The 15,654-nt window shown below is 41.9% G+C and overlaps 1 protein-coding gene across 1 annotated transcript in view; it reads right to left on the reverse strand.

Annotated features, from left to right (window-relative positions):
- LOC139720941 (uncharacterized) overlaps positions 1–15,654 on the reverse strand; it is a 42,276-nt gene that overhangs the window by 3,951 nt on the left and 22,671 nt on the right. Inside the window, exons 15-16 of the mRNA XM_071632272.1 lie at positions 14,638–14,905; positions 12,650–12,707 (exon numbers count right to left, since the gene is read on the reverse strand). Coding sequence (XP_071488373.1) covers positions 12,650–12,707; positions 14,638–14,905 — 326 coding nt within the window. The remainder of the gene's footprint in view (positions 1–12,649; positions 12,708–14,637; positions 14,906–15,654) is intronic.

Genomic DNA, 15,654 nt, shown 5'->3' on the forward strand with positions numbered 1-15,654 from the left:
ATACAGTATCAACCATCCTCTCATAAATATTCACACTGACCAGCACACAATTCTTCACCAAGTTTCTTTCTTTTAATAGGGAGTTATCAAAAAAGATAAATCACTCTCTATCAAATTATTCTTGAGCTGCGATGACAGAGCCTACCATCAAACTGTCACAGTCCCATCTAAGAGGGGAAAATCCATTCTATGGCTGTATGCATACATGTATTAAACTCTCTCTGCGCCAGGACTTTGGACAATGTGTACAATGCTTAAGTAAGGAGTAATCTGTGCCAATCAGAACTCAAAATACTCAAGGGGTTACATTGATTCCTAACAAAAAAGAAAAGTCAAACAAACAGAGAAGTGTATGTTCCATTGATATGGTGAATGTTACCGATGGGATTTTAACAAAGGTTTCATGTTATGAAATGCAGACAAAATTCCTAATCAATCTATATACAAATAATTGATGAAAAGGTCATTATGAATGGAAGTTTTATTTGCTCATATATCATTATATTTTTTTTTGCTTGTATTAAATTCAAGAAAGAGCTATTGTACCGGTACTTTTATCAAATCATTTCAAAAGCATGATGTTCTAGAAACAAAATTAGTTACAATAGTTGACTCAATTAATGACACAAGTATGCTTTCTTACATTCATTATGTAATTTACTGTGTAGGAAAATGCAATTTTGATTTGATATTTCTTATTTCTCAAAAAGTCAAGATTTGAAATACTATTTTTTTTTCTCTACGAACTACTTCATGGAGACGCGCACTGTTGTTTCAATCATCACCTTCTTTAAAAGGAAGCCTACATGAAATGGACTGTAATCACTGTCAGGAATCGTGTCTTCGCTGCCAAGAGCTTATCGTACGCCTAGAGGTCACACGACCTTACTACTACATGGATGTATAAAAGCATGTTGAAGCTCAACGTAGTAGGTGTTCGCGTGTAATCTCTGACTTCCCTTTTCCTTGTATTCGCCATTCTCTTTGTTGATAAGGTATCGCTTCCGAGTAGCTTTCAAGGACATCCAGGCATTCACTCTGCACCTTAAACGGAGATCCGCAATGACCCATTCACCCCCCCCCCCCCCATTTCTGGTTAATCTTCCCTCCAAATTCAAATTTCTGCTTAGTCTGCCATCCAAATGTACTAACAATCTATCAAAGCTAATTTTAGAGCTCATACGCCCACTACCTGCCCTCTGGGGGCAGATAGCTTGCCAAGCTAGTGTCTGACATGATCGCTGGAGTTGAAAAAGAGAGGACAGAATCAACCCAACCTTGTATCAGTGGCGGATCCAGAGGGGGGCGCAACTGGCGCGCACGCCCCCCTTTATTTTTCGCTAAAAACAAAAGAAATAAAAAGGGGGAAAAAAATGAAATGAAACCCAAAAGTGGCACCAGAAATATCAGTTGCGCCCCCCCTTTACAGAATTCCTGGATCCGCCCCTGTAGTATGTCGACAAAACTACCTAGGGGCTGCTTCAGTCCTTAAACACTACAATAAAATTGAATCCTACGTAAGTTCAATTTAACTAATCTTCAGGATAATTTTTGGATTCAATCAGTTCTCAGAAATAAGGAACTGGTTCAATACCTGGCACAGGGCTTATCCTTGTTTGGCTCGATATAGTTGCCATGTTTGTGAAACAGGGCCCAGGTGTAGCAGCCATGAGAACTTGCCAATGGCAGTCCTGCTAGTTTTTGCCTTGTAGATTTGAAATAGAAAATGCATCATTACAAAGACAATCTCTCACCTCTACAATGCACATTTATGTTTGCTACATGAGGGCATCACAAAAAAAAAGTAGAAAAAGAAGTAGAAAAAAAAGGAGGGGTACGCTATGACAAGGAAGGGTACGCTATGACAATGAGTACAGTCATGACAATGCTAACCCGATTCACACTGTAAAATATGATAATGTGTATAGTATTAACCCGTTGAGGACGAGTCCCGAGTATACTCGGGCAGGTGTCTATGGGAAATGCGTGTTGTAGCAAAATCAAACCGTCCTAAACGGGTTAAAGATTCTGCCCAAATCACACTACGTACATGTCATACTTAACCCTAAAAAGACTGGGCTATTTTGGTAGCTCGAAAGACTGGGGGGGGGGGGGGGGGCATAAAGGGCCCCCCTTAAGATCTTGGCCGTGGATCGCGCGATCGCCGCGGAAATTTGCACAATGGTAGTGTGCGATGTAATCTACAAGATCGTATATTTAAATTTTCCAAAATTGTCTTCTTTTATTTTATTTTGATTAATTATGCTAATTTATGCAAGAAATCAGACTCTTTGATCTAAATCAGTAAATAATTATTCTTTGTGGCATTCTTAGCAAATGTACTTGAAAAAAAATTCGGTATCAAAATTAATTTATTATTTATTTTATTGTTTTATGAATTTCTTATGTATTTCTGTGTTTTTTTGACCTTTTGTTTTTGTTGTTTTTTCAACAAAATTTGTGGCAGACACTTTTTGAAGCATAATACTCCTAAAAAAAATTAATTTTAGCCATTTTAGAGTAAAAATAAGCATATTTATATGAACCATGTGAAAAAACTCAATTTGCATTGACTTTGTACACAAAATCACATTTTTGGGCCATTTTCGGCCTCACAAAAAGTTATGTAACTTCAGAACCGTACCCCCGGGCGTCACAAATTTGGTGTCAAAATGTGCGGGAAACTAGAAAGAAAAAAGTCATTGAGCATCGCGGCGAGAGCATTGCGTGTTGCAGAGTAATCGCGCATAATGTCGAGGGGGGGCCTTTTAGGCCCCCCCCCCCCCCCCCCCCCCCCAGTCTTTTTAGGGTTAAGTGCTTGGGTAATGAAGATGCTTCCCCATCTCACTGTACACAGGAAAATGTGTGTTCGATTGTGAAGACGTATCCCCCAGTCACACTTTGTAAAAGGATTGTGAAGAGTAAATTCTACCCTAAACGCTAGCCAAAATCCCAGTGAGAGAGATGACGGTATGTCTTTAAAAAATGTTTGGCTACTAATATCATGTACGACCACAATGGTCATGACAGAGCTTATAAAAATCACAAGGTAAAGATGATGAATTGTGGGTGACTAAGGACAGGCTTGTCTGAGTCAAACTACAAATGGTGACAATTTGGTTGTAGGGACACTGGCCCAAATAACACACTTAAAAATGAAAATGCATTCCAGTCATGGTATGCTGGCTCAAATCTAAGAGATACACTCTAAGAGATAGGCCAAGACTGTTACAGGATATAATGCCATTGAAATTTGATTTGATTTGATTTGATTTGATTTGATTTATTAATTCTCTGTATCTGAAATCATCTTGTAAAAGATGGACGTGTGTATAATATGGAGGATGGGGCCTACAACTTAATGCAAATCACATTTGTATACAATATTGTAGAACAATGAGTTAAGTTTTGAGGAAGCTTGCCAAAAGTCAATGACACACAGGCACAGGTGACGGCACAGCAGCAGCTGACGGCTAAGGTGTTGGACCTGTTCAGATAGTGGATTTATGGAAACACAAAAATGGCCAGAATTAGAAATCTGGGAAAGGTCTGAAACGGGTGCCAAACTCATAACTGCAGACTGTCACCTGTCTTTGTAATGTGACAAATGAGTGTGCGGCATTTACGGCTAATTTGTTCTGACATTCTCTGTCTCTGGAGATGTGTATGACCCAAGTTTGTATGTCTATTTATGTGTTTATAAATACAGTAATCTGCATCATCACATAAAGGCCTAGAAAGGTGTCTCTACCGAGTTACAGGTAATGAGAATCAAGTGTTCACACTTCTGGATCATCTACGTCAATCGAAGCCGAGTACCTCATGAAACAAAGGGCTAATTGTGTAGCGAAACAACTGTGAAGAGGTGCAATGGGAACATGTGGCCTATTTCTGTCGCCAACTCGCGGCGTGATGCACGGGAATGGGAAATGAGAGTTGTCATATGCGGGACGCGGCGACATCCCCGCGACGCCTTCGCGGGGCCGGCGGCGGCGTGCTTGTCTCACCGCAACGACACACACACACTCTCTCCCCCCAGCCTTCTGTCCTTAGCCAAGACACATGCTCCGAGGGACAATGGTGGGGTTTTGATGCTGACTGTGCTTGCCTCACAATGCGCATTACAGGGAGGCATGAGTATCTCTCAACCGCCCCCTCCCCCCCGCTCGATTTCCACGTTCACGACTTTAAAGTGGCAACTTGTGGCTGGTGAGTCACGCAGGAGATGAACGGCGAGGGACCCCAACAAGGAGCAAAGGAATAATGACACTCACTCTTCTTGGTACTCATCAGCTGCAGGTGCACATGGACTAAACAGTCATAGGCAGGCATCTAGTAATAACAAGAGTTCCAATCACAGCTAGTTAGGTTGGCTGAGAAGGAGGTTGTAGCAGTTAGAAGTAGTAGTGCTAATACTGTAGCTATTGTAGTTGTAATTTTAAAAGTAACAAGAGACCCGCGGGTCTAGCGCTCACCTGAGTATCGCAAGTTCACCTTTCACGCAGTCACTAATCTAAATCATTCACAGCTCTACCAAAATTTGACCAGGCATTCTCAAGTAGAAGATGAAAATGTACAATATCAAGGGCCCATTTTTTTAAGATTCCTTAATTTGGGGGGATTGGGGCCCCCTGGGGCCCTCTGGGTGGGGCATGGTGCCCATTTTGATAAATTGAGATATTGACCCCTAGGGATGCTACCTGCCAAGTTTGACAAAAATCCATCATGAGGTTTTCAGGAAGAAGATGAAAATGTACAATTCAGGCCCCCATTTGGACCCTTCCAACCACCCCCCCCCCCCTCCCCCCCCCCTACCCAAGAGGGGCACCCCTGGATCTCCTATGAACAAACTTGTAGTATTATCTCAGCTCTATAACTTTTGATTCTAGAGAAGATTTATAAAGATTCCTTCATTTGGGGGGTTTGGGACCCCTGGGGGCCCCCTGGGTGTAGCATGGTGCCCATTTTAACAAATTGAGATCCTAACCCCCTAGGGATGCTACCTGCCAAGTTTGGTGAAAATGGGTCATGGGGTTCTCAAGAAGAAGATAAAAATGTACAATTTAGGCCCCATTAGGACCCCTCCTCACCCCCTCCCCTGGGTCCCAAGGGGGCACCCCTGATTCTGCCATGAACAAACTTGAAACTACAGTCATCAATGTACTAACTCATAGTATTAACTTAGCTCTATCACTTCTGGTTCTAGAGAAGAAGATTTTTGCGGATTCCTTCATTTTGGGGGGGTTTGGGCCCCCCTGGGGCCCCCTGGGTGGGGCATGGTGCCCATTTTAACAAATTGAGTTCTTAACCCCCTAGGGATGCTACCTGCCAAGTTTGGTGAAAATGGGTCATGGGGTTCTCAAGAAGAAGATGAAAATGTACAATTTAGGCCCCATTAGAACCCTTCCCCACCCCCCTCCCCTGGGTCCCAAGGGGGCACCCCTGATTCTGCCATGAACAAACTTGAAACTACAGTCATCAATGTACTAACTCATAGTATTAACTTAGCTCTATCACTTCTGGTTCTAGAGAAGAAGATTTTTACAGATTCCTTAATTTTGGGGGTTTAGGCCCCCCTGGGGGCCCCCTGGGTGGGGCATGGTGCCCATTTTAACAAATTTAGTTCCTAACCCCCTAGGGATGCTACCTGCCAAGTTTGATGAAAATCGGTCCTGGGGTTTTCAAGAAGAAGATGAAAATGTAAAAAGTTTACGCACGACGCACGACGCACGACGGACGACGGACGATGGACGACGGACGACGGACGACGGACGACGGACGACGGACGACGGACGAAGGGCGATCGCAATAGCTCACTTGAGCCTTTGGCTCAGGTGAGCTAAAAAGTACTAGCAGTCTGAGTAGAAATAGGGGTAAAGCTAAGTAGAGGCAGCAAAAGTGGTACCGGTGGGGCTGTGATAGATGCACTGGCAACATCAGTCATAGTAAAAAGTAGTTGTAGTTAATTGCAAAAGTAGAAGATTCTGAACTTAAGTTACTCTTTACAGTAGTAAGAAGAGGATAAGTAGTGTACATGTAGTTTATAACTAGTGTAGAAACAACAATGTACACACACTTGTAAGAACTACTACTGTATATGCTGTTATTTTCGCGTACAGATATTTTTCGCAAATGAGGAGATCATAGACATTTTCGTGCGATGTTGCTTTTCGCGAATTGACGCCACCGCTGACGTAAATGCACTATGACCCAAGTGCATGGAGACATATTCAGGTGTTGTTAAATTTGCGATCCAACTTTGCTTCGAGAAATTCGTGAAAATTAAACCCTCATGAAAATAACAGCTTATACAGTAGTTGTGTAATTATCAGGGAATAAATAGCCCCAAATTGCACTGAGACAACACAATTATTTTTACTCTAATATCAAAGATTCTTTCCTTCCATCTTTGTTTAATCTCCACTCAATCTCACTTCCTGTGATGATTTTCTATCAAGGCAACAGCAACTGACAAACATACAAGGCACATGTCATCCGTCATGGTAAAATGGGGAGCCGGATACTGCCAGGTACAACGTGTTTCAATGAAAGAGAACAATGCGGTTTCCCCCTGGCAAACTTTGGATTACCATCATTAGCCATTTCCCCTTCCAGCGTCACTCTCTACAGACAATGATACTATGCTCTACAGGGTAAACTAGAGCTTTAAAGAGAGGATGCAGATGTTGTGTGCTAGAGAGGGACAGAAATAGTATCATCATCTTCTAAAAATGACTTAAAAGAAGAATGGCATGGGATCATAGACGTGTGCTCTTTCGAAACAGACTCACACCTTTTCCGATCATTTGCAGTTTAGAAACTGATGATGTGATACACAAAACATAAATTGAAATTCTGCAAGCAGTTGTGTTGTCTCTTAGATTGTACTTGGTCATCAAACATTCGCTGGCATTACATACTTGCCTGCAATCCTGACTAAAGACAGACAGTTGTGGTCTGTTTTCGTTTAATATATACGATATTTAGCAGGAAAAGACTTTTCAATGTTAAAAGAAATCATTTAATTCATGGAAAAGTACCGATACCAAACTGTTGGCAAAAAGACAACTGTAGATATTATACTAATATTGTTTTTCTTTCCAAGTTTTTGATTCTACCCCTCAACTCTACTTTTGTACTGATAGACAATGTCCCCCCCCCCCCCGAAAAAAAAAGAAAATCATCAAAACAAAACATAAACAGAGACTCCAACCCCAAGCACCTTCTGATCTGGAGATTCTCCCGCCTGAAACCCCTAGCAAACGGGAGACTCCAAGTTGATGTGTGCGAAGCGCGAAGTTCCTAGGGTTCTAGATGCTCTCTTGTGCTATCTGAGGCTTATTTTTTCAACATACGATAGAAATAAGTAAGAAATCCCTTCCAACGGGAGACAAAGAGCCAGGGCGGGAGAAATTAAATCTCAAACGGGAGAACGGGAGATTTTGCAAAAATGGGTTTTCGGCGGGAGATCTCCTGTCGAAAACGGGAGAGTTGGAGTCTCTGCATAAACATAAACAAGGCAAACAAATACAAGACAAAATTCGAACAAAAGTCTAAACTTTTAGAGGACACTACTTCAATGCAGTGTTCAAATACCAAAATGATACCAACACATTTCTTTCTTTTTATTCATTTATTTATTTAGTTTTTTTTTTTTTTTTTGGGGGGGGGGGGAGAGGGTGCAAACAGTGGACATTAATGGTTGGGAGCAATAACATGACTAGTCTTTCGTTTGGCCTACCATGCCTAGCGGGCATAAGATTTTACTAATGACCGGTACCAATGACCACTAAGAGCTACACTTGTATCATTGCTCAAATACATATCCCTGTTAATTCAGTTGACTTGGAAGGAGTAAAGGCCTTACATGAATGGGCAAGATTTCATTGATTTGTTGACTTGCAAGAATGGTTGGTGCACAGTAGAAATTTATCAAACAACAAGGATCCACTTTTTCATTTTATAAAACAAATAATGCACATCATTTTGTTTGGGCATTAGTACAAATACCCACACTCGATACCTACAAAAGAATCCAAACACCCTCAGCTGACGCCTCCAGCATGTTTAACCCGTTGTAGACTAGTCGTGAGTACGTCTACTCGGGCGGGTGTCTATGGGAAATGTGTGTTATATCAAAATCAGCTCGTACTAAACAAGTTAACTAGACTCTTCCAAAGGTACCATGTGTGGGTAATTCTTACTAACGCTCCCATCACTAATGATGTCTATTATTTTCATAATAGCGCATAATAGAACACTAAATCTTACATTGTACTGGAGTTCACACAGCGGTCGGCCAGCTGACTAAACCCGATTTGCACAACAAGTGGCACATACAGGATGTGGCACTAATTGAGCAAAATGTGTGCCCTCAACAACACAATAGATGATAAACTAGTACAGATCTCTGAAACATTAACTAGGCACCCTGTCATTTCATACATGACCTTCACGCACATGTATCCTCCTTTCTATTTTGCCTCAGAGCTATTTTTTGTCTTTTGAGAAATGAAAACTGAACAGGTGGCATCAAAATTTCATATTTGCGAGGATCACGAAATATTAAAGAAGAAGGAGAAAAAGAAGGAAATGTAGTTCCTCTCTGCTATACATGATTCTAGATATTTTTCCTTTCAGATATTCCCTGAAGTGGTTGAAAAACCCTAAATGAAAACAATAAACATTTCTACTATGTGTTCCTGACAAAACTAGAAATGTCGCTACAGTGACTGGTTATACCCCCGCCAAACAACATTTCATAAGCTTTGGTCAAAACAACATTTGATAAGCTTTGGTCAAAAAACTGAGGAAGTAGTTAAATCCGCAAGATCTTTCCTTGATCTTCTGCCATTAATATGCCGTTACCATGGCAACATACTTTCGGGTACTGTCGAAAAATGCGTCTTGCACATCTACAACCAAAGGCACACATCTGTACCAAGTTTCATGGAAATTGGGCACAAACTGAGGAAGTAGTTTGCAACACAAAATTTTCCATCATTTTGGCTCATAATATGTGAGCTGTTACCATGGCAACATACTTTTTGTCACTGTCAAGAAATGTGTCATGCTGACCTATATCCTAAGACAAACATTCAATATGAATTCCATGAGAATTGGAAGAACACTGATGAAGCAGTTTTGCCATGAAGCATTTTGCCCTATATTTTACCAATAACATGCCATTACCATGGCAACGCACTTTTTGCCACTGCGGAAATATGTGTCTTGCACATTAACATATTCAGATGAACATCTGTACCTAATTTCATAAAAATTGATCAAAAACTGTGGGAGGAGTTCGCGACGCAAGATTTGTACCCATTTTTGCCCATAATATGCCGTTACCATGGCAACGTACTTTTGGGTACTGTCAAAAAATACGTCTTGCACATCTACAACCCAAGGCACACATCTGTGCCAAGTTTTATGGGAATCGGTTGAAAACTGAGGAAGTAGTTCGCGACGCAAGATTTGTACCCATTTTTGCCCATAATATGCCGTTACCATGGCAACGTACTTTTGGGTACTGTCACAAAATACGTCTTGCACATCTACAACCCAAGGCACACATCTGTGCCAAGTTTTATAGGAATCGGTTGAAAACTGAGGAAGTAGTTCACGACGCAAGATTTGCAACGGACCGACCGCCCGACCGACCGCCCGCCCGACCGCCCGACCGCCCGACCGACCGTCCGCTGATTCCTATATACCCCCTTCAAACTTCGTTTGGCGGGGGTATAAAAAAAAAAGGTCCAGCAGAACAGAAACAGTTTCATTAAAATCAAACTAAAATAGGGCTATTATGGAATTTTCAAGTAAAGCATTATTATGAAGATTTTTTTTTTTTTAAAGACAAAACAGTGATAATTTGTCACATATGATATAAGAAACACAAGATGTTTATATTATTGCCTTGCATTAAAGATATAAATATAACTACACCTTTCATCAATAATTCAGCAACTTTATGGTCAACACTGCCGTAGGAACTCACAAACAATTATATGTGAAGGATATGATCTGTTCTTCTCAAATTCATTTCAAAATGGAAAGTTAGGGAAAACTTGCCTGTAAGCAAAGAAGTTTTTCTTGACTAAAACAATGCCTTTAACTAGCAGCCTTGTGATACACTGTAGGCGTCAATGTTCTAGTCATCTGTGCCAAGGAGCCCAAAATTTTCACTTACATTTTAATACACGTATGCAATTACTCATGTTGTAATCATCATCACAATCACTATGAGTTGCTTTATAGCTGGTAGCGTGTCTGCCTCACGACCCAAAGGAGCTGGGTTCGATTCCCGAGTCCCACTGAGCAATGTAGTGTGTAATCATACCATCCCCTCTATAGAAAGGCACAACACTCTGTCCCTCGGATTGGACATAAAATGGAGGTTCTGTGTGTGGGAGAGTCACAACTCATGCACGTGAAAGATCCCGCTTCATTTATTCATCACAAAGAGCAGGGTGTTTAACCCGGTGAAATGGTTCTAGTCTAACATCCAACTGGACCCCACGGAAGACTAGCTATTGCAGCTGAATATGGGCTATCCAGCCATCTTCTCAGATGGAAATGAAACAAACAAACAAACAACCATAGATGCAATTTTCCCATCATTCTGTTTAACCTCATTGCAGTCAATGGCTTCATTGCATCATGCTCACAGTCACTTCTGTACACCGATCAATGTCATCGTCATCATCATCCATACCAGAATCTCAGCTGCTGTACGCATCATGGAAATGACTATAGTCAAGTCTGCTTGACTCCATAGGAGGCTGCCTGAAAATACATTATTATCTCTTCATGCCCTGATGAAGGAAAATGACAGTCTCCAAGACTTCAGGATTTTCTTTTGTCTACCAAGATGTTTGTAACATACAATGTATGAATGTCTCCCTGGAAGCATTCTGTAATCTTCCTAAATTTTTGTAGATGGATGAATACTGGCAGCCCTGCAATTAATGTTACCATGATCACTAGCATCATCTCCGTCGCGCATTATTATAATATACTAATGATGCACAGGATAGAGTGTGTTAGTGAAGGTGCGGCGCGCTCGAGAGTATTGACAATGGTGCGACATGCACTCGGCTGCGCCTCGTGCATGTCGCACCATTGTCAATACTCTCGAGCGCGCCGCACCTTCACTAACGCCACAAAATAATCCTGTGCATCATTTGTTTTATAAAATGGGTCGAAAACTAACAGCATTATTCACGTACCTTTGTGGGTCAATACCAGTCAGCTACATGTACATTGTAGCACTCGCTCTGATCAAAAGTCAAGATGTCCGAAGATGTTCGTCCCAAACATTTACGCACGTCGCACTCGGAAATCCCGCACACTCACCTAGTACTGTACGTACGTATAAGAGTATACGTACGCCACGTACTGTTATGCACAAGAAAGGCCGCCGGCTGTTGTGGCAGCCCGCGGCCCGAACTAGAAGTTGTTTACAGGATTGACAGCGCGTATAGTAGCGCGTGACGCACTTGTAACAACTGATTGAGTGCGCACTGCTAGTGTAAAACATTGTGACGTACGTCAGGCCAGGGAGGTGGAAGAGAGACTCTTCTTAGTGCTTACCTGAAGAAAATAATGCACGCACACGTGACTCATTTCAGCGCTTCCAATTGGCTACATTCTTGAACCCATTTTATAATCATCACTACCACTATCACCACCGCCATCATCACACCACCATCAGTATCATCATGACCATCATCAACATCATTATCATCACCAACACCATCACCACCGTTATCATAATCACTATTACTATCACCATCACCATTATCCTCACCATCATAATCACCACCAATCACCATCAACATCATCATCACCACTATAGCAATCGTCACTACCATCATCATCATCATCATCCTCATCATCATCATCATACATTGTAACTGCTATCATCATCACCGCTACCAACACCACCATCATGATCATCACCACCATCATCATTATCCCTAATGCAGCATCGCCACCACCACCATCATCGCCATCACCACCCCCATCACCATCACCGTCACCATCACCATCACCATCACCATCACCATCACCATCACCATCACCATCACCATCACCATCACCATCACCGTCACCGTCACCGTCACCGTCACCGTCACCATCACCATCACCATCACCATCACCATCACCATCACCATCACCATCACCATCACCATCACCATCACCATCACCATCACCATCACCATCACCATCACCATCACCATCACCATCACCATCACCATCACCATCACCATCACCATCACCATCACCATCATCACCACCACCACCATCACCATCACCATCACCATCACCATCACCATCACCATCACCATCACCATCACCATCACCATCACCATCACCACCACCATCATCACCACCACCACCACCATTATCATCACCACCATCACCACCACTATCATTATAAGTAACCACCATCATCACCACCATCTGACAGGATCAAAGAGTTCCTATTGCAGCATCACTCATTCTGTTATTTCAGTATATTCTCAAATATCTTCTGACTGTCTAATGACAAGCTCTAGAAGAGGTAATAAAATGTACATGGATTAGTTCCAAGAGAACCCTTACTTGAGATAATTCCTGTCAACAGAGGGCAGTATTGCCTTACCTACACTGATCTGTCAGTTCAGCAAACTTCTGCATTCCAGCCACGACTTCTGGGTCCCCTACACAGTGGGAGAGGGAGGTGAAGATGCTTGTATTCTATTGTACTAAATGTCACTGTCTCTTTATTGTATCAAATCACATGAAATGACATGAAATCATATTACATCAAATAATACATCATGTCAAATCATATCAATTTATACTGCCATACATGTATCATGCATCAATATTGTACCAAAATCACACCATTACAAAACATATATCATGGCAATCGTAAATGATGCCACATACATCATGTCATTTGTCAAATATCATAACTTGCATATATGTGGAAATGAAAACATGAAGTGTGGCGTATGACCACAGGCGCTTAATCCAAAAGTCCACCTGGGCAGAATTGCGATTGAAGTTCAAGAACGAAAACAGTTTTTCAAATGAATCTAAATTCCATATAGTAGGTTCTTTAAAATAATTACTGTTATTCCAAGAACTCATCAAATATGGAATTTCCTGTGCTTCACCAATGGGCCTTTTATATCCAAGCAAAAAAAGAAAGACTGTGATCGCACTTTTATGAGATATCCCCAGGAATGCAACACACACAAACATGATGGGGATATATTACCTGAAGCCACTTCATCCCTTTAAAATTTTTTGTTTTTTTTTTTGAAATTTTTTGTGCAGTTCTGCACTTGAGCAAAATATGCCAAATTGGCAAGCCGTCGATTGAGTTTGGTAGGAGCTAAAACCTGGAATAAAAAACGAGGACAAAAAAAAAAAATGGAACAGGAGATCACCATGTGAGGCGTATGGAATATCTATTACCCCTCAAATGACTGTGACTGGGCCCTGTAACACACAGAATAGTTAGATGTACCAGGCATCCAGCAACAAAGCAATCACTCATTATTACTGCTGTCCCAGATCTACGTAAATGTGGATACTACACAAAAACTGTAGAAATGTATACCAGTTGATCCTCTAGGAAGAATGGGTCTTACACTGAAGTGGATATTCATAAAATTTGTACTGTCATTACATGGACAATATAGGTTTCTTCTTGTAGTTGTGATAGGAACACATTTCAAAGCAAGAGATTATCAAGCAAAAGGGTGAAGACTGAGGTGAGAGTATTCTTCAGTTTGTCTCCCTCTGCAAATGAAATTTGTTAGATCGCAACTGCTGATCTGTAATTTAAAGGTGCATGGTCCCCGTGTTTTAGTCAAATGCGTACGCGGGCGCACGGCGCAAGTTTCCTATAGAGACCTACGCTATCGACTTCTTTTGGCGCTTACGCTTTGGCCCACTTTCCCGAGTCCGAAGAAGTCCGATTCACTGTAGTCAGTGGTCCGATCACAGTTCGGCTCATGATTCGGCTGAGGGGGATGACAGCTTTAGCAAACTTCTTTTGTGATGTCATAATAACAAGCACATATGCACGCACCCTGGCATTACGACAGACTGCGCGATGCGCAGAGAAGATAACAAAGGCAACGTTACTTAGCAACACCTACGCACTTTACTCTTGATGACAGCTCTACTTCGGTAATCTTCGGCAGTATCATCAACAGCGCCATCTACACTACCGGGACTATGCCCCTTTAACAAACATGTCAGAATAAGGAACCACGGGACTCAAACCTGTCATCTCCTGCTTGCTTTCTTGCTTTCATTAATGCCTTGTCCACCTTGGACTACTTAATATTATAACAATGTCGGATTTTCAGAGCTTGGGTATTTGTTCCAAGTTCATCGTGTCACTGCCAGCAACCGGGGATAGCCTGGTGGTAGTGTCGCTGCCTGGAAAGCAGTAGATGATAGGTTTCAGTCCCGTGGTTCCTTTTTCTGACATGTTTGTTAAATCATTGATCTGCTGTTGCGATCTTACAAATTTCATTTGTAGACCGCGACAAACTGAAGAAAACTCACACCTCATGAACATCATTCATTGCTAAAATTCATTTTTTGAAAAGGGGCGTGTGGACTTACCTGCATTCCACCTTTCTCTCACTGTATTGTGTATCCTGCCCGAGTCACTGGGGTTCCTGATGTAGGCCAGCCAGAGCTGGGGCACCAGATCCAGGTCCAGGTACTGGTACTCCCCATGGCCCAGGGCCTCAAGCTTGGCCCGGGAGAAGTCCATGTAGACAGCCCCCTGGTAGACCTGGATCACCCGGTCCTGGAGCCCGGCGTTGATGAAGAGCTCATCGATCTCGACGTTGAGGATGAACTGTGGCTGGAGTTGTTTGGGCAGGTCCTTATGGGTGGGAGGCAGATCATGAAATTGTTGCCAATACGAATTAACAATCAATACAGTAATGATGATAATAACTCAGTGATTTTGCAAGTCCCAACTCCTGGATCATTTCTTTATTCCGATATAATGAGAAACATAAAAGAACAACATAATTGTAATGGTTTTTAGGTTCTCCTTGTACTATTTAACCTGTTCCTGCCGCAATTCTCCGAGAGCCTTCAATGCCCTATTTAAAACAATATTCTTTTTTGCAGGTCAACGGAGAACGGACAGGTTGGTAATCCACCTGTGCAAAAGCAGTCAAGCTGTACATGTATCCCCTTTTCGTGGTCAACTACATGTGGTCATCGAACAACGGAAATATCGATTGGTTGCGAGGTATGAACGGGGACTGTACTGATGGGCTCAAAAACTGTTTTGTTCTACACAAAGTAGGCACCTGAATGGGGTCTGTGAAAACAAATTTCCACTGACTTCAGCCGTGATTGCTATGTACATGTACATCTGCATACGAGTTTTACATCAAAATAAGCGCGCACTACATTGGAAAAAAAAGGCATATAATACTGCCATACAAGCGGTCTTCATACAGAAAGAAAACTGATATTGATAGAAGAAACTCAAAGCTTTCTATCAAAGCCATTTTACAGGGCAGCATGACACAAATAAACATGACTTTAGCCCAGAATGCAGGCACTCTAGTCTACATTTCGGGAACCTGGTATACACCGATGCTATGTCTCATCACC

This window comes from Diadema antillarum, unplaced genomic scaffold (genome assembly GCF_040938485.1).
Source record: "Diadema antillarum isolate AM-2024a unplaced genomic scaffold, OU_Dant_1.0 scf00000135, whole genome shotgun sequence".
In the NCBI taxonomy this organism is placed as follows: Eukaryota; Metazoa; Echinodermata; class Echinoidea; order Diadematoida; family Diadematidae; genus Diadema; species Diadema antillarum.